The sequence below is a fragment of the Gekko japonicus genome, unplaced genomic scaffold (genome assembly GCF_001447785.1).
Source record: "Gekko japonicus isolate JY-2015 unplaced genomic scaffold, Gekko_japonicus_V1.1 scaffold4539, whole genome shotgun sequence".
Classification (NCBI taxonomy): domain Eukaryota; kingdom Metazoa; phylum Chordata; class Lepidosauria; order Squamata; family Gekkonidae; genus Gekko; species Gekko japonicus.
The window spans coordinates 55,885-80,943 of record NW_015167186.1 but is presented as its reverse complement, the minus strand read 5'-3'; the positions used below and the strand labels follow the sequence as shown (position 1 = coordinate 80,943).

The 25,059-nt window shown below is 48.3% G+C and overlaps 1 protein-coding gene across 1 annotated transcript; it reads right to left on the bottom strand.

Moving 5' to 3' along the window:
• Positions 1-24,884, bottom strand: ACAD8 (acyl-CoA dehydrogenase family member 8). Its single transcript, XM_015413143.1, is given in 10 exon segments — positions 1-780; positions 5,178-5,280; positions 7,194-7,346; positions 8,262-8,359; positions 8,457-8,592; positions 9,097-9,327; positions 14,365-14,488; positions 15,969-16,138; positions 22,548-22,648; positions 24,785-24,884. Coding segments are annotated over 10 exon segments (1,269 nt in total). The 3' UTR covers positions 1-727.
• Between the last annotated feature and the right edge of the window lie 175 nt (positions 24,885-25,059).

Here is a 25,059-nt window from a genome sequence, read left to right as displayed (position 1 = left end):
TGATTCCAACCTTGAAAAACAAACTGATCCACATATTTTCCTTGCTGGTCCCCTAGAAAAGGGTCGCACTGCCGGCCTGTGGGATGCCAGGTGACTGTTTCTCGTCTTTTGGTAGGATCAACGGACACCGACGATAAGAAGAACAAGCACGCCATTGGATGGTGGAAAAGATCAGTGGTTTCAATGAAGAGACAGTGTGGAGGGATTACTGACGGCCAAGAAATGAAATCCACCTCCTTTCCCCGCTGCTTGACCTAAAACAGGAGCTGTGTCCAGTTAAAGAGGCAGAGCTTCAAGAGGCATCTATGGCTTCATATGGCCTTTGGTGGGGGAAATTGCCATCTCTGGGAAATGTGAATTGAACAGGAAGATATTCTTGCCTTCCATCCTGCACAGAATCCATAGGGGTTTGCCCTGGTGTTCATGCCCATTAACAGGCCAGGAAACCGAGACGACAGTACCAACAAGGATACAGGCTGGCCGATTCTAAGCAGTGATGTTCCTTTCCAAAGAATATCAGCAGATGGCTCAGAGTTGGGACTTCAAGGACAAAAGGTTCCATTTATATCTAGGGGGCGCTTGTCTCTCCCCCCCCTGCAATTGCTGCAACGCAGCGTGGCACTGCTTGGTACAGAAATAGTGTGCGTTTCAAGCAACAGCTGCCAAAGCAACAGACAGCTCCGTAGTTGTTGGAGTGTGGACAGAATGAAGAGACCAGCTCTCAGTTCTATGCCTGTAACAGACTTCGGGCCACAATCATTCTCATCACCTCGTTGGTACCTATAGCAGGCAGAGAGAGAGATCATGGGTGTTAGCAAAGTAGCACAAATGTGCCTCTTTGGACGATGCTCTGCAAACACGGGGAATCCAGACCAAAATTTGGAACTCTATGGCAGTGTCCCCCCCTAAGCTGAGTTGGTGTGAGCTAGCTCACAGTTTTTTAGCCTCCGGCTCATGCATTTTTGTCTTCGCTCAGGAAGGATGGCTCCAGAGCAAACTAATTGATGCAGCAGCCAAATCGCTCGCTCACAACTTTAATGCCGGTAGCTCGCAAAGTAGAATTTTTGCTCGAGAGACTCCACAGCTCAGAGGGAGCACTGCTCTATGGATCTCAGCTTTTCTTTTTAAAAATAGGAAGCAAGCAAGTTTCTAGTCCTCGCGAAGGCCAACACTGAAGGTGCCGGCTGTGCCTGTTTGAGGTGCTGAAATACATATGCTAGCGAACGGCACAAGTTTACCAGCAAAGAGGATTAGAAAATTGGAATCATGCTCCTACATGTGGCCTCTGAAGAGGAAGCATCAAGTTGCACGTTCAAGTCAGCACATTGGTTTGGAAGATTTAGGAACATGGTATACAGGAGAGGTTCTCAAAGCTATTTGGCCTACCACCCCCTTTTAGAAAAAAAAATTACTCAGTGCCCCCCTGGAAATCTGCCTTCAAGAAGTGGACAAAAAGATGCAGTGACAAATCTGCACATGGTAAAGAAAGATGTTGTTGTAAGTAAAGAAAGATGTCGTCGGCCTGAAGCCAGAGGCCAGCAGCAGCCACCACACAATCAGGGGTCATTTCCTGCAGGAGCGCACAGGAGCGGAGCTCCGGCAGTAAAGAGTCCAGGGGGCGGGCACATGCAACAAACCCCACCCCCTGCTCCCAGCAGCCCCAGGCCACGAGGAGCAAGAAGCCTCCTTGCTTCCTTCTCTCCCTCTTTCTTTCCCTCTTTCCTTCTCTTTTATCTCTCCTTCCTTCCTGCACAGATCTGTGCGTTCCCCCCCCCCCAGCTAGCAATCCAAAACAGTCCAGTGGCACCTTTAAGGCCAAGGTTTATTCAGGTACAAGCTCTCCCTCCTGTGCTAGGGCAGATCTGCACGTGTCTCCCCCAATAGCTAGCAATCCAAAACAGTCCAGTGGAGCCTGAGCGGTGGGTGTTGCCTTCTGACACAGTTCCGGTGACGTCAGGGGGTGTGGCATATGCAAATAAGTTATGCTAATGAGCTCCTGCCCCTCTTTTCCTACGAAATGACCCCTGCACACAATAGCTCAGCAGCAACACCAGCCTTACAAGGGTACACATGCATTTGCTGTGGCTGTGCAGGATGGCTGTGATTGGCTGCGGGGACCCTTCTCCATCTCCACCTCCCTCCCTGATCCCAGGGAAGACCAGGAGAAGGCAGGAAAAGGCTGCTTTAGATAGGTTCTGGACTCTTCTTTCTTTATGCTTCCACCCCACCCCCCTTATTTTTATTCAACGCCTCCCAATTGCACCCAAGGCTCCTACCACCCACCTGGATCGTTCCAGCGCCCACTCTGGGAACCAGTCAGAGGTCATTTAGGGGGAGATCGCGGGGGATCGCAGTTCCCCCGGGTGAGGTACGGGGGGCGGGGCACATGACGAAGCCCTGCCCCCTGCTTCCGGCCGCCCCGCTTCCGGCCCTCATTCAGCCAGGAGGAGGCAGGAGAAGAGGGAGGGTAAGTTGCTTCCTCCCTGCCTCTCCCCACCCCTGCCTGCCTGGGGCCAGGGAGGGCCTTCGCGGGGCTTCCTTGCACTCCCGCCGGCCTTGCAGGTCCACCGCCGGGCCCCTCATGGGGCTCGGCAGTGGAGCTGCAAGGCCGGCGGCGGCGGCCGGGACCGTTGGGGGCGGGGTGTGTGGCCTTATGACACACTTCCGGTGATGTCAGGGGTGTGGCCTTATGACACACTTCCAGTGATGTCAGGGGGTGTGGCATATGCTAATGAGTTATGCTAATGAGTTCCCCTAGCTCTTTTTCTACGAAACGACCCCTGGAACCAGTGGTATAGAGAACAACCTCCAGGCAGGTAGAAAATAGTCAATGGCGACCATGATATATTTACGAAAGGAATATCACTCTTTTACAGGTTTTCAAAAAAATAGATCAATATTAATACCAATACATTTCTGTACACTCATACAAGTATAAACATTAAAAAAATTATTCCACAATGTTGACAACACAGTACAATAATCTAAAGTTCTTACAAACAGTGCATTTCCTACTCAGAATGCTGAGTGGGAAAGGAGTCATGGAGTCTACATGGAGTCTGCTCTGAAGAAACCCTATGAAACAGGTGCTATTTGCCTAAAATCCATTGTAGCAGGAACTCCTTTGCATATTAGGTGACACACCCCTAATGTAGCCAATCCTCCAAGAGCTTACAGTAGCCCCTGTAAGAAGAGCTCTGTAAGCTCTTGGTGGATTGGCTACCTTAGAGGTGTGTCGCCTAATATGCAAAGGAGTTCCTGCTACAAAAAGAGCCCTGAATTTAGTACAAGAAAGACACAGAGAAGATTTACTGTTTGTAAGACCTTTAGATTATTGGACTGTGCTTGTCAACACTGTGGAATCTTTTATTTAAAATGTTTATTCTTGTATGAGTGTACAGAAATGTATTAGTACTGGTCAGGACTCTTTTTGTAGAAAAAGCCCAGCAGGAACTCATTAGCATAATAGGCCACACCCAACCGCAGAAACTCATTAGCCTATTAGGCCACACCCCTGACAGCACAGCTCATTAGCACATTAGGCCACACCCCCGTTTTACCAGAAGTGTGGTCATCCAGCCACACCCACCTTTTGCTTCTTATTCTGTTTACCTTGTTTGTTGTCAAAAACCAGGGCTTTTTTTGTAGCAGGAACTCCTTTGCGTGTTAGGCCACACACCCCTAATGTAGCCAATCCTAATGAGTTTCTGCGGTTGGGTGTGGCCTATTATGCTAATGAGTTCCTGCTGGGCATGGCCAACTTGGAGGCCAGCCGGAACTCCGTTCCTGCCCAAAAATAGCCCTGGTACTGGTATTCATATCTATTTTTTAAAAATCTACAAAAGAGTGATATTCCCTCCATGAATACATCACCGTTGCCACTGTCTATTTTCTATTTACTTTTCCCGTGAGCTCTTTTTGGTTATCTACCCTCCAGGCGGGACCTGAAGATCTTCTGTAATTACAGCCGATCTCCAGGCTACAGAGATGAGTCTCCTGGAGGAAACGGCTGCTTCGGAGCGTGGATTCCATTGCATTATACCCTGCAGAAGTCCCTGGCAGTGTCCCCTCTAAGCTGAGTGAGTGTGAGCTAGCTCACAGTTTTTTATCCTCCAGCTCACACAATTTGAGCGCAGCAGTTCACATCCTGAGCAGAATATAACTGCTGTAGTCTTCGAATGGGCAATGGGCAGTGCAAGACCCTGCGCGGCTCCAGATTGCTGCTGAGCGGGGCTTCCTGTGTTAATGAATGGCCGCTCACACGTACAGCTTAGAGGGAACACTGGACTGCACCATATCAGTCTGCAGGAGGTGAATTGTCGTTTGGAATGTTTCCATGAGTTTATAATGCCTTGCAAAAAGGAAACCACCACAACAAGTGTGTGTGTGTGTGTGGGGGGAGAATGTTTATGTCTTTTCCTGCTGTGTTAATTTTCTGTTTTCAGATTTATTTATTTTTAATGTGAAGGACCATTCAAAGGTAGAATCCAGCAGCTGCTGAGGCACAGTTCATGAGGGAGCATTGGTCCCTGGCAGGGCTATTTTTGGGCAGGAACGCACAGGAACGGAGTTCCGGCTGGCTCCCAAGTTGGCCACGCCCAGCAGGAACTCATTAGCATAATAGGCCACACCCAACCGCAGAAACTCATTAGGATTGGCTACATTAGGGGTGTGTGGCCTAACATGCAAAGGAGTTCCTGCTACAAAAAAAGCCCTGGGTTTTGACCACAAACAAGGTATACAGAATAAGAAGCAAAAGGTGGGTGTGGCTGGATGAGCACACTTCTGGTAACATGGGAATGCGGCTTAATATGCTAATGAGCAGTGCAGTCAGGGGTGTGGCCTAATATGCTAATTAGTTTCTGCTTCTGGATGTGGCCTATTATGCTAATGAGTTCCTGCTGGACTTTTTCTACAAAAAAAGCATTGGTCCCTGGCCTCCCCAGAATTCCTGCCCCCCCCCAAAAAAAATCTCCACCAGTTTCCCAGCCTGGAGTTGGCAATTGTAACAGCAGAGCATTCGTGCAGTCAGTTCACCTGCTGCTCCAGTTTGCACTGAAGCCGTGCATACTGGGCTCCTAGCACAGGCCAAGAAAAGTGGAGGGTCACACTGAACCGGCCAGATGAGGCAAGCGATGGCCGGTGGGGGCAGGCAGCCGTCCCCCGGCCCGAATTACCTTCCAAAATCTGGTGCACTCGGATGTCTCGCACAAACTGCTGCACGGCGTAGTCCTTCAGGTACCCGTAGCCACCGTGCATCTGCAGGGCTTGGTTGCAGATCTAGGAAGGAGAGGAGAGGCAAGGATCAGTCGCCAGGGCAGGGAAACTTTCTCAGGGACGCCGCAGCAGAGCGGAGCGGGAATGAGAAACCTGCTTTAAAGGCCGTCTGAAAAATCAGACCGTTGTCCCAGCTGAGAACAAGGCCTCTAAAGTTCACCATCGGCATTGTTTCTAGTGGATTTGGGTGGGCGAGATATGTGTTTGGTTGCACAAGAACAATTTAGGTCCATGTCGGCTATGTTGGTGCATTATAGAGTTGCAAAGGTTTCAATGAAAATGCAAGATTGCCACCTAGTGGCCAACTTGGAGAGAAATCTTCCAAGGTCTCTTGAACACATGAAGCTGCCCAATACTGAATCAGACCATCGGTCCATGAAGGTCAGTGTTGTCTACTGAGACTGGCAGCTGCTATCCAGGGTCCCAGGAGGAGATATTTCACATCACCTACTGCAGGATCCTTTAACTGGAGATGCCGGGGATTGAACCTGGGACCTTCTGCGTGCCAAGCAGATGCTCTATCACTGAGCCACAGCCCATCCCTCTGATCAGCTGATAGTATACGACTTGGCTGCCAGGGCCCTGGAAGAAGAGATTTTTGCCCCCCCGGCCCCCACCTGTGGAACTCCTCTTTACAAGACCTGCTTCTCTAAAGACATTCCAGATGGTTCTTAAGAGGAGACCTTTCCAGCTGGCTTCCAATTGCATCAATGAAGAGAAGAAGAAGAGAAGAAGAAGAGATTGAATTTATACCCCGCCCTTCTGAGCGGCTTACAAACTTTCCCTTCCCCTCCCCACAACGGGCACCCTGTGAGGTAGGTGCGGCTGAGAGAGCTCTGACAGAAACTGCTGTTTTCAAGAACAGCTCTGACAGAACTGTGGCTTGCCCAAGGTCATCCAGCAGCTGTGGAGGAATGGGGAATCAAACCCAGTTCTCCCAGATTAGAGTCTGCGCACTTAACCACGTACAACCAAACGGGCTCTCTGCAACTCACATTCTAAAAGTTATTCAAAATATGTTGTTTGTGAGATGCTTTCATTGGTTTCTTTCATTTCATTGTATCTTGTAGAGGAGATTGCAAACCACCTTGGGGATTTTCCCGTCAGAAGGCAGTCAGTACATAAACAAAGAACCACTGTGATGTTAAGGAACGTTCACAAACATTTCTCACTGCTCAGGGAGTCAGCATCGCCAACGGAAGGCTGACAGCGAGCAAAGAAAGGTTTGGCTGGGGAAGATGCCACACAAACACATCTGGATTAAAAGGAGGTGTGTACTATTGGACTGAAGGAGAAACAGAGACGAGGATTGCTTGGAAGGAGGAGGGCTGCAGGCCCCAGAGAGACGAGAACGCAGGAGGCCAAAGACTTTGGGGGTGGAGGGAGGGATCCATGAATAAGACAAAGCAGGCAGTGGATTTGGATGTGGGGACCTAAGCTGGCAGTAAGGGTGGCAGGCACTCCATGGTGCCCATCCCGGCATCCACTAGGCCTAACGGAGCCACAGAAGCCTCCCCCTGTAACGTTCCTCACACCAGCCACATGATCGACGGTGGCTGACCCTTTAAAAGTCAGCCAGGCACTGATGGCTTTCCCTTGGGCGGCTGTCTGTCTTGTAATCAGCTGTCTGGAAGCCCCCGTGTGGTGAGGACGTCCCAGGCTTGGAAAGGTCGAAGGCCACTGCTCTAGAGCATCCACACCTCCTTCTTAAAGTCTGTGCTTTGCTCGTCTCTTTCCACACTGTTTTTCCAGCTGAACTCATCTGTCAACAATGTGTCGTGTCACTGAGGGATCCCTGGCAGCCTTCCGAGGAAGCCCAGAGTCCCCCCCCCCCTATTTCTTATGCAGGGGAATGGAATGTCAAAGGACGACCGTCAACTCTGCGGGTCAGTGGAAAGGCCCGCCACTTCGCCTACCGCAAAGCACTCGTCCGTGGCAAAGAGCTTGGCCATGGAGCACAGAGCCACGGCGTCCTCCCGGTTCTCCTGCAGGGCCCGAGCCGCGTTCCGCACCATCAGCCGTGCTGCCACCAGCTGCGTCGCCATCTCAGCCAGCCGGAACTGGAGGTACTGTCCCCCCCCAAAAAAAGAAAAGACAGAGAGAAGTAGAAAGGGGATTAAGTGCTTGTTCACAAGGCTTAACGGATAGCCCAAAAAGAAAATACCCATTTTTTCCCCCTGTCGTGATTACTGTCTTTTTCCGTTTGTTGGAATTGCGAGTTGCTTACACTTCAGTCATTACAGAGTTAAATGTTGTTTGTTAGGAAACAGGATGTTACGTTACATAATGTATTCAACGGCGGGAAAGTTTGTGGGAGTTGTTTATCCTAATGAAGTGAACCTTTGTATTGGTCAACTAACATCTGGTTTGTAGAAATGCTTTGATCTTGCATTAATGTATTCACAAGTTTATGGCCCTTTGTGTGAACCAAAGAGGTCGTTCTCTTCTAGAAGCCAAGAGAGATAGAAAGATGTAGCTGTTAGCATATATTACTGAGAGTAACTGCAAGTATGTAACTTTTATTTTATTTCTTTTATCCAAAGTACCATACCCATATTTTATTCTATTTTTATAGTAAAGATATTTTTCTTTTACTAAGTGTGGCTCTTGTGTTTGCGAAGCGGCAGATATTTGGGGCCGACCATCCCGTTACCAACAGGAAGGTTCCATTGTAAGGAGGAGGAGGAGGAGACTGGATTTATATCCCGCCCTTCACTACCCAAAGGAGTCTCAGAGCGGCTTACAAACTCCTTTCCCTTCCCCTCCCCACAACAGACACACCCTGTGAGGTCGGTGGGGCTGAGAGAGCTCTGACAGAAACGGCTCTTTTTTCAAGAACAGCTCTTATCAGAACTACGGCTTGCCCAAGGTCATCCAGCCAGGTACAAGTGGAGGGGTGGGGTCTCAAACCCGATTCTCCCAGATTAGAGTCCACTACACCGAACTAGCTCTTGTAAGAGCAGATAGTCAAATTAAGAAGTCACCTGACTGCTTGCTAGCACTTCCCCAAATTGCTTGCGGACATTGAGGTGATCCCGAGCCAGGAGGACGCAGGCATGGGCAGCGCCCAACGAACACGAAGCTGGAGTAGGAAACCAGAGCAGACAGGCGGTTACACCGAGGAAGACTGTCCCCTCCCCCACCCCCAATAGCCCATTCTTCCTTTCGGCCACTCTTACCAATGTTAACCCTCCCTCCGTTCAGCCCCCGCATGGCAATGTTGAAGCCCTGCCCTTCCTCTCCCAGTCGGTTGGCCACCGGAACGGCACAGTCCTCAAATATCACGGCCCGGGTCGGCTGGGAGTTCCAGCCCACCTGCAGGAAAAGAGGAACCCCTTTGTGCTCAGACAGAGACACTATGCCCTATATCAGCGGGGCACTTGCCAGGACAGTTTCCAGTCATTTTTGTACACGTTCCTTTTCTAGAGTGACCAGTGTGCATCGCTCTTTACAGAGAACAAGAAAACAGGCCCCTGCCCCAAAGAGCTTCCAAAACAAGAGTTTGCGATAATGGATGCGGAAGTGGGGGTAAACAGGTGTAGAATTGGTGTTCGTTCCAGTCATGCGTGCTTTCTCGCTGGCTCGATTCAGTTTATAAACCGCCCTCCCCCAAAGGGCTCAGGGCGGTGTAACAACATATTTCAGCAGGGATAGGTGACCGTGCTAAAGGTTTTCTGGAAAAGGTGGGTTTCCAGGAAGGACATGGAGGAACAGAGAGAGTTGGTCGCTCCTGGTGCACGGGTTCCCAGGCGAGAGCTCGAGAGACTGGTTGCACCCCTGCGAGAATGCCAGAGACCAGCTGCACCCCATTTCTCTTACCTTCCTCTCCTTCTTTCCAAAACTCAGCCCGGGGATTCCTTTCTCCAGCACCAAACAGGAGATGCCTTTGGCACCGGGCCCTCCTGTACGGCACATGACCACGTACACATCTGTATCGCCCCCGCCACTGATGAAAGCCTAGTCGGAGAATTGAGAGAAAGTTACCATTCAGGAATCCCCCCTCCGCAACCAACAGCAAACCTGGGAGGGAAGGAAGCTGCCATGTGTGGTCTGTGAATCCGAGACCTGTGGAACCAGGAAGGCAAGGGAGCAGAGGAACACAGCAGGCTGAGTGGAGAAACGAAAAGATGGAGAGCAACTGGGGAAGGGGGCGGGGAGATTAGGGAAGTGCTCGGAAAAGCAATCCAAAACGATGAGGAGCGAAGAACGTTAGAAAACCAGGGATTCATCTGGTCCAAAATCTGGCTACCCATCAGCAGCAACCACAAAGAGAGGGGGAGGAAAAACTAAACCGACCAAGCAAAAATACTCCAAAGGAAGTTCAGAAAGCTAGTAAAGGGGCCAAAAGTTAAAAACATCAATAGGTATAGACAAAAGTATATGTGTTTGTTTCAAAAACACATAAAAACCTTGTAGGGGCCCAAACAAAGCCTCATAAAATGTTCAAAGTGACAAGTGCACAACAAAGAACAGTATATAACCTGATGCATTTTGGCTCACAAGAGCCTTCTTCGGAGTCCAAATAGTACAGAATACAACATGCAACAAAGTCCCTGTTCCACTTGTAAGGCAGTGAACAATATAGGTCCAAAAATCGAATTTTCCCATCTGGAATGGAATGACACACACACAAGCAGCAATTGCATACATTGGAGATAGTAATAGTATCAATATGTACCTTCCAGTTTAGGTCCTAAGAGTACAAGTAAAATCGCCTTATTGGGGACAATGTCACAGCCTAGTTTGAGAACCCCACAAGTAGGGCATGAAAGCAACAGCCCTGTCTCGTTTGCAGTCCCCAGCATCTAGTAAACAAAGGATATACTGCCTTTGAATGTGGAGGTTCTATTTAGTTCTCATGAGTAACAGCCATTGACAGACCTCTCCTCCATTAATTTGTCCAGAACCAGGGGTTTTTTTGTAGAAAAAGCCCAGTAGGAACTCATTAGCATAATAGGTCACACCCAACAGCAGAAACACATTAGCATATTAGGCCACACCCCACATGTTACCAGAAGTGTGGTCATCCAACCACACCCTCCTTTTGCTCCTTATTCTGTTTACCTTGTTTGTTGTCAAAACCCAGGGCCTTTTTTTGTAGCAGGAACTCCTTTGCATGTTAGGCCACACACCCCTAATGTAGCCAATCCTAATGAGTGTCTGCTGTTAGGTGTGGCCAATTATGCTAATGAGTTCCTACTGGGCGTGGCCAACTCAGGAGCCAGCCGGAACTCCGTTCCTGTGCGTTCCTGCCCAAAAATAGCCCTGTCCAGAACCATTTTTACCGGTGGCCAAATCACCACACCTGTAAAGAGACTGAGAGCAGTGGCTGAAAGAATGAGTTCCACTTCAGAAAGTTGCTGGTTCAAATCCCCTCAGACAGGAACTCATCAGATGGTCTTTGAGAAGCCATTCTCTCTCCACTTTAGTGTTTCCTGCAACATCTTCCATACAGGAATAATACAGGCCCGCCTCGAAGGGCTGTTTTATACTGACCCTGAACATCAAGACTGCTAACTCTTATTATTAGTCCCCAAGGCAATACTCAGAGCTCAATCAAGGAAGAATTTTGGATTATCTTGTAAGCATATTTATTCGAGGCATAGAAATTTCAGTTTGTGGGAGAGGCTGCTAGGACGCTGTACCAGGAGAATGTTCTGCAGCATTCATCGGGGAATGGATCTTTTTTGCGGATGATACGAAGTTGTTCAGGGTGGTGAAAACCAGTGAGGATTGTGAGGCACTTCAAAGGGATCTGTCAAGGATGGGCAAGTGGGCGTCAACATGGCAAATGGGGTTCAATGTGGCCAAGTGCAAGGTGATGCACATTGGAGCCAAAAATCCTAAATATAAATACACGTTGATGGGGTCTGAACTGGCAGAAACTGATCAAGAGAGAGATCTTGGAGTTGTAGTAGATAACTCACTGAAAATGTCGAGACAGTGTGTGACTGCAATAAAGAAGGCCAATGCTATGCTGGGGATTATTAGGAAGGGTATTGAAAACAGATCAGCCAATATAATAATGCCCCTATATAAATCAATGGTAAGACCTCATTTGGAATACTGTGTGCAATTCTGGTCACCACACCTTAAAAAGGATATTATAGCTTTGGAAAAAGTGCAGAAAAGGGCAACTCGAATGATAAAAGGGTTGGAACACTTTCCCTATGAGGAAAGGTTAAGGCGCTTAGGGCTCTTTAGCTTGGAGAAAAGACGACTGAGGGGTGACATGATCGAGGTTTATAAGATTATGCATGGGAAAGAGCAGGTAAAGAAAGAGGTACTTTTCTCCCTTTCTCACAATACAAGAACCCGTGGGCACTCCATGAAATTGCTGAGCGGTCGGGTTAGAACGGATAAAAGGAAGTACTTCTTCACCCAAAGAGTGATTAACACATGGAATTCACTGCCACAGGAAGTGGTGGCGGCTACAAGCATGGACGGCTTCAAAAGGGAATTAGATAAGCATATGGAGCAGAGGTCCATCAGTGGCTATTAGCCACAAGGTATAGATAGGGACTCTGGGGCAAGTGATGCTCTGTCATCTTGGTGCTTGGGGGGGGGTCAACAGTGGGAGGGCTTCTAATGTCCTGGCCCCACTGGTGGACCTCCTGATGGCACTGGTATTTCTGGCCACTGTGTGACACAGAGTGTTGGACTGGATGGGCCTTTGGCCTGATCCAACATTGGCGTCTCTTATGTTCTCTTAATTAATAACAGTACTATGTAAGACATTTTGTAACATGATCATTAGCAGAGATGAGAAATCCTGCCCTATGGTCTCATTAGCATTTTTGGCCATAATTTCCACCTCTGAGATGCTTGCCACAACCAATGCTCCCTCTAGGCTGTGGAGTCTTGTGAACAAAAATACCCCTTTGTGAGCTACTGGCATTAAAGTTGTGAGCAAGTGTTTTGGCTACTGCATACATTAGTGTGCTCTGGAGCTCTCTTTCCTGAGCTAAGAAAGAATGTGTGAGCCAGAGGCTAAAAATCTGTGAGCTAGCTCACACTAACTCATGTACGATCACACCTCCCTTTGAAGCTGCAGGTGCAGTCCGTCAGTGTGTGATCAGACGCAACTGCGGGTGAGTCTTTTTTTGTGTGCTGTTTTCCCCCCATGCACTTAAATGAGGAATTGATTAATCGCACCTCTGCACTGAGGGCTCCCTATGGAGTTTGCAATGATGCACATACTGCGAAGGGGGGAAAAAACAATGGCATGGAGTTGGGATGGCCTGATCAGACCATCCCAACGGCATGAGAGTGCGCTGGAGCGATCAGACACCGGAAAGTCCGTCCGTGGCTCATCACAACCCGTCTACTACCAGGTTTTCCCCGGCATTTTTTAATTCCGGTTCTGCGGCGGAGCAGAACGGGTTGCTGACAGCTGCGTGGCACTTCCCAGATGTTGCTGTCTGATCGTGCCCTTTAAATCTGCCCGGCATTCGCACCTATGCCGGGTCTAATTGTGCGTATGATCGCAGTCTGTACCAACTAGAACGCCTTGGAGGAAGGATGGGATTCAAACATACTAATCTAATGGATCCATCCCACCGAGACTCTTGAACTCAACTAATCCTGAGATGCTACCTTTGCCTACCTCAGCCAGTAAACCATTTCTCTGATAATGAGACAATCTAAAATGAAAACGTTTTGGTCGCCATAAGTCAGAACTGAAGTAATAGCACCTAACACATACACACCTCTGTTATTTATTTATTTTTTTCACATTTATGTGCCCTAGATCAAGAGGGGTAGCTGTGTTAGTTTGTCTGTAGCAGTAGAAAAGAGTACGAGTCCAGAAGCTCCTTAGTAAAGGTAAAAGTTCCCTTGCTCGAAAGCCAGTCAAGTCCGACTCTAGGGTGGCGGTGCTCATCTCCGTTTCCAAGCCGAAGAGCCAGCGCTGTCTGAAGACGTTTCCATGGTCATGTGGCTGGCATGACTAAACACCAAGGTGCATGGAACGCTGTTACCTTCCCACTGAAGTGGTGCCTATTTATCTACTTGCAATTTCTTGCTTTCGAACTGCTATGTTGGCAGGAGCTGGAACTAGAGTCGGGAGCTCACTCCGTCTTGCGGCACCCGGGTCTTGAACCGCTGAACTACCGACCTTCCACAGCCTGCAGTTCAGCGTTGTAACCACTTGAGCCACCGCAGCTCCCAGAAGCTCCTTAAAGACTAACAAAATTTGTGTTCCCTCTAAGCTGCGGAGTCTTGTGAGCAAGAATTCTACTTTGTGAGCTAAAGGCCTTAAAGTTGTGAACGGGCGATTTGGCTGCTACGTACATTAGTTTGCTCTGGAGCCCTCCGTGCTGAGCCAAGACATAAATGTGTGAGCCAGAGGCTAAAAAACTGTGAGCTGGCTCACACTAGAGGGAACACTGGTGTGAGCTTTCGTGAGCCACTGCTCGCTTCTTCAGGTACAACCCTGTCATGCCCGAACCTGGATGTTCCACTTGCAACCAGCTGGGTGACCTTGGGTCAGTCACAGCTCTCTTCGAGCGCTCTCAGCCTCTACCTCAAAGGGTGTCTGTTGTGAGGTGAGGAAGGGAATGAGATTGCTGCTCTGAGACTCCAAGTGAACGGTGGGGTATAAATCCAACTGTTCTCCTTCTTGGCTATCAATCATAGCTTAGATTTCTCAACTAACCTTGAGCCAGTTGCACTATTTCAGCCTAACCTACCTAATGTAAGTGGGTGAGTGGAGGGGGAAGCAAGGCTCTTCTCTCCGGAAGAATTTGACCCACAGTTGCACGATCACCAAGGCGCAAGGAACGCTGTTCCCACTGAAGCAGTACCTATTTATCCACTTGCAATTTCTTGCTTTCGAACTGCTAGGTTGGCAGGAGCTGGAACTAGAGACGGGAGCTCACTCCATCATGCGGCACACTCAGGTCTCGAACCGCTGAACTACCGACCTTCCACAGTCTGCAGTTCAGCGTCTTAGAACCTTACAGGGTCGCATAAGTCAGCTGTGACTTGGTGGTATTTTACACACACACTCACCCCTCTGTCGTGATCAATACCTCCTTAGTTCTCAGGGTCTGGAAATGGACAGAGTGCACCTTCCCCCAACCCCACCCCATCTGTCTCACCTGGCTCGGTCAGGCAGTAAGAAGCAAGCTTCTCCATGTTGCAAAGTGAGGGGCAAAACTTGTGCCTCTGTTCTTCGTTCCCAAAGGTGTCAATCATCCAGGCGCACATGCTGCAGGAGCAAAACAAATACACTGGAAGAAGAGCCACGGTCAACACAAGTGCATCAAAAAAATCAGAAGGACTGTAAGAAGAGACGCCAATAAAACGTCAGATGTTATTTTTTTTTCAATTCTTATAAGGACACACGTTTTTACGTAAGTAATTTTACAAATCCATGTACAGAATCTTAGTATGAGAAATGCCATACCAAAATCTAAGTGTATACCCAAGTGAAAACCTGTACAAATCCTATCACCAAAATTCTCAAGTCCAAATACTCTCACGGAGATTCCGGATTAATTCTTTGTTTCAAATGTCTTCTTCAAAGACGGACAAGTGTGATCTTCAATGCTGGATTATTATGTAAGCTGATATTAGTACTTTCCAATCATAAATTTCAAACGCCACCAAGGTTGGAAGGTCACAAGCAAAGGGTTTCATAATGGGCTAAACCTCATGTCGCCATTGGACACGTACACCATGGGAGTACCATCTGGAACTGCGGTGATACCCTCTTGGACTTAGGATACTAATAATGGATTGAGTACTGTGGTTTTAGTGTTTGGATGTTTTTACTACGTTTTTATATGTTTTTACCAATGTTCCCTCTAAGCTGTAGAGTCTAGTGAGCAAAAATTCTACTTTGTGAGCTACTGGCATTAAGGTTGTGAGTGAGCAATTTGGTTACTGCATAAATTAGTTTCTTGAGCTAGGACAAAAATGTGTGAGCTGGAGGCTAAAAAACTGTGAGCTAGCTCACACTAACTCAGCTTAGAGGGAACACTGGTTTTTACCTATGGCATGGCTAATGACCTTGCCCCTGTTAGCCGCCCTGAGTCCACTGGGGAGGGCGGCAGGCCTATTTTTGGGCAGGAACGCACAGGAACGGAGTTCCGTCTGGCTCCCAAGTTGGCCACGCCCAGCAGGAACTCATCAGCATAATAGGCCACACCCAACAGCAGAAACTCATTCGGATTGGCTACAATTAAGGGTGTGTGGCTTAATATGCAAAAAACCCTGGGTTTTGACAACAAACAAGATAAACAGAATAAGAAGCAAAAGGTCGATGTGGCCGGATGACCACACTTCTGGCAACATGGGGGTGTGGCCTAATATGCAAATGAGCTGTGCTGTCAGGGGTGTGGCCTAATATGCTAATGAGTTCCTGCTGTTGGGTATGGCCTATTATGCTAATGAGTTCCTGCTGGGCTTTTTCTACAAAAAAAGCCCTGGAGGGCGGGATACAAATGTGAAAAATAAATAAATAAATAAATGTTGACAATGAGAATAATCTCTATCGTTCCAAAACTGGTAAAAGTAGTAGCAAAACAGACAGTGTCACGGAGGCAACCCAACTTGGATGGGAAACCACCGAGGAAGCCCAGGGTTGCTATGCAGAGGCAGGCAAGGGCAAACCCACCTCCGCTTGTCTTTGACCTTGAAAACCCTACAGGTGCCTGTTTTCCAACCCGCCTCCCCTCCATACTCACTTGTGGATACTGATATAGGCTGTGGTGCTGACACATCCTGTTGACAGGGCCTCGAAGATGATGGAGGTATCCAGCCGGGACAATCCCGAGCCCCCCACATCTGGCCGCACATAGATCCCACCAAACCCTAGCCGGGATGCTTTCCTCAAAGTTTCCACCGGGAATATTTCCTGTTGAAGTAGAGAAAGGTGAATTGCAGACGCTCTCAAACAAGATTTGGTCATTAGGGGTCTTGTGAAATGCTCCCTCTAAGCTGTGGAGTCTTGTGAGCAACAAGTCTACTTTGTGAGCGACCGGCATTAAAGTGGTGAGCGAGCGATTTGGCGGCTGCGTAAATCAGTTTGCTGTGGAGCCGTCCCTTCTGAGCGAAGACAAAAATGTGTGAGCTGGAGGTTAGAAACTGAGCTAGCTCACATTAACGCAGCTTAGAGGGAACACTGGATATGACTGCTTTTCTTTTTGAGATTTTGGCTGTTCTATACTTGAGTTATTTATGGTGTAGTGGTTAGGAGCGCGGACTCTAATCTGGGAGAATCAGGTTTGATTCCCCACTCCTCCACTTGCACCTGGCTGGATGACCTTGGGCAAGCCTTAGTTCTGGCACAGCTGTTCTTGAAAAAAAGAGCCGTTTCTGTCAAAAGCTCTCTCAGCCCCACCTACCTCACAGGGTGTCTGTTGTGGGGAGGGGGAGGGGAAGGGAAAGGAGCTTGTGAGCCACTCTGAGACTCCTTCAGGTAGTGAAGGACAGGGTATAAATCCAATCTCTTCTCTTCTTCTTCTTTGTTCTTGTTGAATTAATAGTTCAATAAAGCTGCCCTTAGTTTATACCATTTACCTGTGTCAGTCTCTTTCTTCCGACTAAGCATGCAAAGTCTGGTGTAGTGGTTAAGTGTGTGAACTCTAATCTGGGAGAACCGGGTTTGATTCCCCCACTCCTCCACTCGCACCTGGCTGGATGGCCTTGGGCAAGCCATAGTCCTGTCAGAGCTGTTCTTGAAAAAGAGTGGTTTCTGTCAGGGCTCTCTCAGCCCCACCTACCTCACAGGGTGTCTGTTGTGGGGAGGGGAAGGGAAAGGAGTTTGTCAGCCGCTCTGAGACACCTTTGGGTAGTGAAGGGTGGGGTATAAATCCAATCTCTTCTACTCCTTATATTTCAGCGCCACATAAAATACAGATGCAGTCAATACACATGCTGCTGCTATAGGGTTATTTGGCAGAATAACTGTCAAGATTTAGGGAAAGTTGACACTGAACAGATAATGTCTGTAATGCTATTCTTGTTTCCGAGCTGCTACTCAGCCCCGATCAAATTATTGATATTTACTCAACCGTCTGGTTTGTTAACAATTCTATTTGAAAAATTAAAAATCAAATGAATAGACTCAGTGAAAGACATTGAGGCCCTGACTTGGATGGCCCGGGCTACCCTGATCTCATCGGGTCTCAGACGTTCAGCAGGGTCAGCCCCAGTTCAGACTCGGACGTCTATTCAGGGCGGCTACGCAGAGGCAGGCAATGGCAAACCACCTCTGCTCCTCTCTTGCCCTCAAGACGTCATCATACGTTGGCTGCTACTTGAGGGGACGTCACACCACCACAGAAATTTAAAACGCCCACCAACACCTCTTCTAGCACCTGCCAAGTGTTTTAAGAAAGGGTGCGGTGCCTCCTTCCTCAGCTGAGACGAAAATGTGTGAGCCAGAGGCTAAAAAACGGTGAGCCAGCCCACGCTAACTCAGCTTAGAGGGAGCACTGACTGCAACTGAATTTGCTGAATTGCAACTGAGAACGAAGCTCAAGACAGTGCTTCCTCCTGAACTGAATCAAGACCTAGGTTTCCTGTCTCAGTACCAATGTTTATTTCTCCACACCTATGACCCCTCTGCATATCACACCTAATCCAATCATGCCTGCTATTGTCCTTTGGTGTCTGAAATCACTTCTCTCTCCAAGATATGACAGATGGGCTCAGATTCTAGGTGTATCACGAAAGCTCATACCTTCCCACAAGTTTTGTTAGTCTTCAAGATGCTACTGGACTCTTGCTCTTTTCTACTGACATTTTGTGGTTGGCTTAGCCTCCGCCATGGTGCCAGAATTCCAAAGGCGAGGCGCTTCTGCCATCACTAGTTGGGTGGCATGAAGCTGGCCGCTGCCTGCTCTTGCTGACGCCTTCCCTCTAGGGGGTGGGGCTGGGGGCACCTCAAGGATGGGCCTGCTCTGACCCTTAGACAACACAGTCTGCCCCGCTCCTGCAATGCTTTCTATCTCCCAGAGATTGCTGGAAGGGTTGGGACATTTTGGGCAAGTTTCCAAATGTGTGTGTGTGTGTGTTTAAAACCCCCCCGCCCAGTTAATCAGATAATCTTTTAAATTCATTCTTCAACCAGCTCAGCATTTATTTGACTAAACCTTACAGGACCTGATAAGATAGAACATTTCAGCACAGGTGCTTTTTGGAGCTACTGAAAGAAATGTCCAAGAGCGGTTGTCTACGAACACGTGGCCCAATGTGGGTCACGCTGCTGATATTCCTGTTGTTTTTCCTTCCTTTCTTTAAAATCAACAAAGGTTTATTCAAGGTTTTCAACATGTAGCAAGGATACAAGACTATAACAACAACATGATGAGAAGAGCAAAAGGAATAACAACAAACATCTGTTAACATTATCTAAATACTTAAGGAGGCATCATCATGCTCATTAACATAACTTCTATCGATGGGTTAGTCGCTTTAGCCTATATGTTACTTTAAACAATTCTATTTTCAGACACAAAGCCAGTATTTATCATTAGCCAAAGAGGGAACCACTTCCTTTTCTGAGAGAAAATGAATGATTGGAAACCACTTACATACAAATGGTGTTTGATAATCCTCGTTAGTGTGATTAGCTATGCCATCTGCTATGTTTCCCATAATAAATTGCATCCAAAGCTTATCATACCACAGGTCTAATGACGGGCCTGAGACTGATTTCCATCTAGCGGCGACAGTAATTCTAGCTGCAGCCAATAATAACGAGATTGTTTCTGTCATTTGTTTTTGGGGAAGAGACTCCGGCCACGCTTCAAGTAATATTAATTCAGGATTAAAAGGTATCGCCAGACCAGTTATCTGTCTGATAGCCGTTGTTATGTCAACCCAGAATTTTTGGATACGGGGGCATTCCCACCAACAATGGCAGAATGTCCCAGGAAGACCACAGCCTTTCCAGCATAGTGGGCTGGTTGTTCTATTTATGTTGTTCAATCTTTGGGGTGTATAGTACCATCGAGTCTTTATTTCAACAAACTGAGAATATTAAAAACTTTTGATTTGTTTGATGGGGCTTGCCACACCCTTTGCCAAAATGAATCTGAGAGTTCTTTACCAAGATCTTCTTGCCATTTCTTTTGAAAATTGAATTGTTCTGCCTTAATATCTCATAGGCCCTGGTCACACGGGCCGGATATTGCGGGGATATTGCACTGGCAAGTGATGCTCTGTCTTCTTGGTGCTTAGGGGGGTCAACAGTGGGAGGGCTGCTAGTGTCCTGGCCCCACTGGTGGACCTGATGGCACTGGTATTTCTGGCCACTGTGTGATACAGAGTGTTGGACTGGATGGGCCTTTGGGGGGGAGGCGTGGCTGTTTGCCCCGGAGCGAACTACCGCACGGCAGCCGGATCAAACGTCCCACCGGACATCCCGCCAACATCCCGTGGTTGGGGGAAGGTGCCGATCATACCTCACTCCTACAGTGCGGCAAAGAAGTGGTGCCGTGGGGGTTGTGTTGTTTTTTTAACCCAAGTGTTCGCATGTGCCGTTGGATGCTTGTGCACACCCGTGGAGACTTGACCAAAAAAACCCTTTTCGCGACGGGACATGGGCAGGCGCAGGATGCCACGAGCTAACATTGGAAACGTGATCTGACGCCCGCCCTTGCCCCGCGGTTTCCGGAAATTAGTACCTCGGAGGCACTAGTTTTTTTACCGCGCATCTTCGGAGTGAAGCCTTGGGTGAGCCACGGGAGCTCTATGCTTCCCAGATGTGGCGGTGAGATCGCGCCCGGAAAATCCGCCTATCTTCCGTCTCTCTAGTGTGCCTAATGCTCCATGTGACCGGGGCCATAGTAAGATTTGTTGTATGGAGGAAACTAAACCCCTTTGATTCACCATCATAGTTTTTGATGAGTGATTCAAACTCTGATAAATGTGAAAAAGATGTGCCTGTTCGCCTGAGTTTCTCTACAACACCTCTAGCTTGGAGATATCTAAACCAATGAATTCGTATTTGCGCTTTCCTTTCCAATCGGTCTTTCTCCAGCACATTCCCTTTATATGTCCAATCTATAGGACGGGCTATTCCTGCTCTAAACCACTGACATATGGTCTTGTTTTTCCTTCCAGGGACACTGCTTCTGTGCAACTCGAATGATAAAAGGGTTGGAACACTTTCCCTATGAGGAAAGGTTAAGGCGCTTGGGGCTCTTTAGCTTGGAGAAACGACAACTGAGGGGAGACATGATTGAGGATTATAAGATTATGCATGGGAAAGAGCAGGTAGAGAAAGAGGTACTTCTCTCCCTTTCTCACAATACAAGAACTCGTGGGCACTCCATGAAACTGCAGAGCGGTCGGGTTAGAATGGATAGAAGGAAGTACTTCTTCACCCAAAGATTGATTAACACATGGAATTCACTGCCACAGGAGGTGGTGGCGGCTACAAGCATGGACGGCTTCAAAAGGGAATTAGATAAGCATATGGAGCAGAGGTCCATCAGTGGCTATTAGCCACAAGGTATAGATAGGGACTCTGGGGCAAGGGATGCTCTGTCTTCTTGGTGCTTGGGGGGGGGTCAACAGTGGGAGGGCTTCTAATGTCCTGGCCCCACTGGTGGACCTCCTGATGGCACTGGTATTTCAGGCCACTGTGTGACACAGAGTGTTGGACTGGATGGGCCTTTGCCCTGATCCAACATTGGCTTCTCTTATGTTCTTATGTTCTTAATATGGATCGTCCATTCAGCTGACCTAGTTGATAAGAACTGCCTTCCTGGAGCTGACGGAAGGTCCATCTAGTCCGGCGTCCTGATTTTCACAGCAGCCAATCAGATGTCCACAAGCAGAGCAAGAAGACGATCCATCACTTTCTGCTGCAGTTGCTCCCTGCGACGGGCCTTAAATCTCAGCTTCATCTATTGCGAGTGCTCTCCCTCCCCGATAATTAACAAACTAAAGGTTTCATTGCTAAATCAATTGAACTAATTACATTTTGCAGGTGTACTCTGGATACTTCCTTGTGAAGGAATAGCATGGGAGAAAGTGCAGTGAAGGGCAACTAAAACGGTTAAGGGGATGGGACACCTTCCCTATGGTCAAAGAGGTCAGGGCTCTTTAGTTTGGAGAAATGACAACTCAGGGGTGACACAACCAGGGCTATTTTTGGGCAGGAACGCACAGGAATGGAGTTCCGGCTGGCTCCCAAGTTGGCCACGCCCAGCAGGAACTCATTAGGATTGGCTACATTAGGGGTGTGTGGCCTAACATGCAAAGGAGTTCCTGCTACAAAAAAAGCCCTGGGTTTTGACAACAAACAAGGTAAACAGAATAACAAGCGAAAGGTGGGTGTGGCTGGATAACCACACTTCTGGTAACATGGGAGTGCGGCCTAATGTGCTAATGAGCTGTGCTGTCAGAGGTGTGGCCCAATATGCTAATGAGTTCCTGTTGTTGGGTGTGGCCTATTATGCTAATGAGTTCCTGCTGGGCTTTTTCTACAAAAAGAGCCCTGGACACAACAGAGGTTTAGAGAAGGTAGAGAAAGAAGTCCTTTTCTCACAATACAAGAACTCATGGGCACTCAATGAAATTAATGAGCAATAGGCTTAGAACAGACAAAAAGGAAGTACTTCTTCACCCAAAAGAGGGATTAACACGTGGAACTCACTGCCACAGGAAGTAGTGGCAGCTGCAAGCACAGATTGGATTGGATACACATATGGAGGGGACTGGATAAACATATGGAGCTATTAGCCACTAGGTATAGATGGAACACTCTTTCTGGGGCAGGGATGCTCTGTATTCTTGGTGCTTGGGGGGGGCAACAGTGGGAGGGCTTCTGGAGTTCTGGCCCCGCTGGTGGACCCCCTGATGGTACCTGGATTTTAGCCACTGTGTGACACAGAGTGTTGGACTGGATGGGCCTTTGGCCTGATCCAACATGGCTTCTCTTACGTTCTTATGTCTGGGACAGGGATGCTCTGTATTCGTGGTGCTGGGGGGGGAACAGTGGGAGAGCTTCTGGAGTTCTGGCCCCACTGGTGGACCCCCTGATGGTACCTGGATTTTAGCCACTGTGTGACCCAGAGTGTTGGACTGGATGGGCCATTGGCCTGATCCGACATGGCTTCTTGGCAGCTCTGCCACCAGCTTTGTTTCGGAATTCTATCGCTCTAGCCCTGTTACCTTGCTCATCGGATGTCCCATCCTGCTAAATGAGCTGGCTTGCCCTGTGCAATCCACCTCAAGTCTCACTGAGAAAGGCGGAACAGAAAGAGCATAAATAAAATGTTGTTGTGTGACCGGAGATGCATCCTCACCTTTTCATCCCATTCGGCCATATGAGGGGCCAACTCCTTGGCAGCAAAATCAAAGGCAACTCTTTGGAATTCTTTCTGCTCCTCTGTCAAACCCACCGAAGCTGGGACACAAAAAAAGAGATTTTTTTTTTCAAGGCAGGTACGTTTTCATCTTTCCCTCTTCTATGTTATCCTCACAACAACCCTAACCAGCAGGCCCGGGTGTGAGAAAGTGACTCACCTAATGCTTTGATTTTAGCGATTTGAACTCAGGTCCTACTCTGACTCTCTAAGAGCCCGCCACCTAGTGGCGCATAACGCTAAAAAGAGCTAGAACCTCTGGCTGCCAGACAAGCTTACAAACTCCTGGCTATACTACACACACTGCCATCCAATAATAATTATTATTATTCCCCCCATATATCCAAGGAAGTAAGTTGTGACTCAGAAAAGCTCATATTGTGATACATGTTGTTAGTCCTTAAGGTGCCACGGGACTTTTATTTTATTTCTCTAAGTGCTCCATGACAGATCAAGATGAGTAGCCGTGTTAGTCTGTTTGTAGCCGTAGAGATGAGTAAGAGTCCAGTAGCACCTTAAATGACTAACAAAAGAGCTTTCGCGAGTCACTGCTCACTTCTTCAGATACAGGTAGAATGGGACTCCCATTGTACCCGTATCTGAAGAAGTGAGCAGTGACTCAGGAAAGCTCCTCCCCCTACCACCAATTTTGTTAGTCTTTTATGGTGCTACTTTTCTTTTCTGCAATGCCACGACAGTGACTCATGATGCATTCTCACATGGCTAACCCAAAACTGGGGTGTTTGTGGAGTCCCACACCCGTCACCAGGCACCATGCCCTTGGGACATGGCCTTGCTTGGTAGGGACAGATGTGCCCAGGGCTGCCAGCCTCCAGGTAGGACCCAGAAATCGCCCAGAATTACAACTGATCTCCAGACTACAGAGATCAGTTCCTCTGGCGGAAACGGCCACTTCAGAGAATGAACTCGTCTGAAGCGTCATACCTTCCCTGAGGTCCTTCCCTGCTCAAACCCTCCAAATCCCAGGAATTTCTAAATCTAGAACTGTCAACCCTAGGTGTGCCCCAGATGCTCGGTGAACCATCTCAAAGCCAGACAAATGCATTTCCTACTTGAAGCCCAGCACCCGCCTTGTTCTCACCCACAGAAGGTTGGCATGGCACACACTGTCCCTTTCCTTGGCCTCATCTTCCTGAATAATCTGGCAGGTGCAGTCTAAGAAACCACCCTTTCTTAGTCATTGCTCACCATTCCTGCCAATTCCTTCCATCTTGCTCACCACAAACTACTGTAAAGGTAAAGGTTTCCCTTGCTCGAAGTTAATGTATGAGTTAATGTATGAGTTGTCGAATCCGACTCTAGGGTTGCGGTGCTCATTTCCGTTTCAAAGCCGAAGAGCCAGCGCTGTCCGAAGACGTTTCCGTGGTCATGTGGCCGGCATGACTAAATACCAAGGCGCACGGAACGCTGTTACCTTCCCACCGAAGTGGTACCTATTTATCTACTTGCAATTTCTTGCTTTCGAACTGCTAGGTTGGCAGGAGCTGGAACTAGAGACAGGAGCTCACCCTGTCTTGCGGCACCCGGGTCTTGAACTGCTGAACTACTGACCTTCCACAGCCTGCAGTTCAGCGTCTTAACCACTTGAGCTAGAAATTCCAATATTCAGTAGTTCTATTGGTCCGGGGATGAGGAAGATAGGGGATGGTCCGGGCAATAGTGTTGGGGACCTCCTGCTCAGGGCTTCCACCATAACTATCAGTTGTTATTAGTAGTGATCTAGCGTGTTAACCCCTTGTTATATATATATATATATATATACACACACACACACATACACATATAGCCCCCCCCCCCGCACAAATTCCAAAATACCTTTTTGGAATGTTGGCATTAAAGCTACCAGTCTACCCCACCCCCCCAGTAGCAAGAATTCATTTAGTGTCACAGCAGGTAGAAATCCAACAGGTGTTGCTTCTTGGTCTCATCGCCACATCTCCATGCTGAAAAAGGCAGCACCTATTGGATTTCTGCCAGGGAGAAATTCAACAGGTGGTGCCTTTCCCGGCGTTGCATTTCCATGCACGGATCAAAAAGGCACCATCCGGCTTCTACCTGCCACACCACTTTTAAAGGCAAGGGAGCCCTGCCTCCCGTAGATTCCAGAATCCCCGTGCACACGGTTGGGTTCTCCACGCCTTCTTCCCGATTCTTACGATCAATGCAGGAGGCAATCCCTCGGCGCCCCCATGCCTGTTTGCGCCCAAGGCACCTTCGCAGCTGGAGCTCCAGCCTGTAGCAGCCTCTCCAAGCCATGGCAAGCGGTGCTTCGGCTGCCAAAGCTATGCGACTACGTCACGTCTCCCGCGTTACTCGCCGGGATTTGTAGTTTCACGCTCGTCCGCCAACAATCCTTTTTATTGGGAATCTCCTACAACGAGACTACTCTTCCCAGAAGAGATCGCGAAGGGCTGCAAGGACTTTCGGGAGT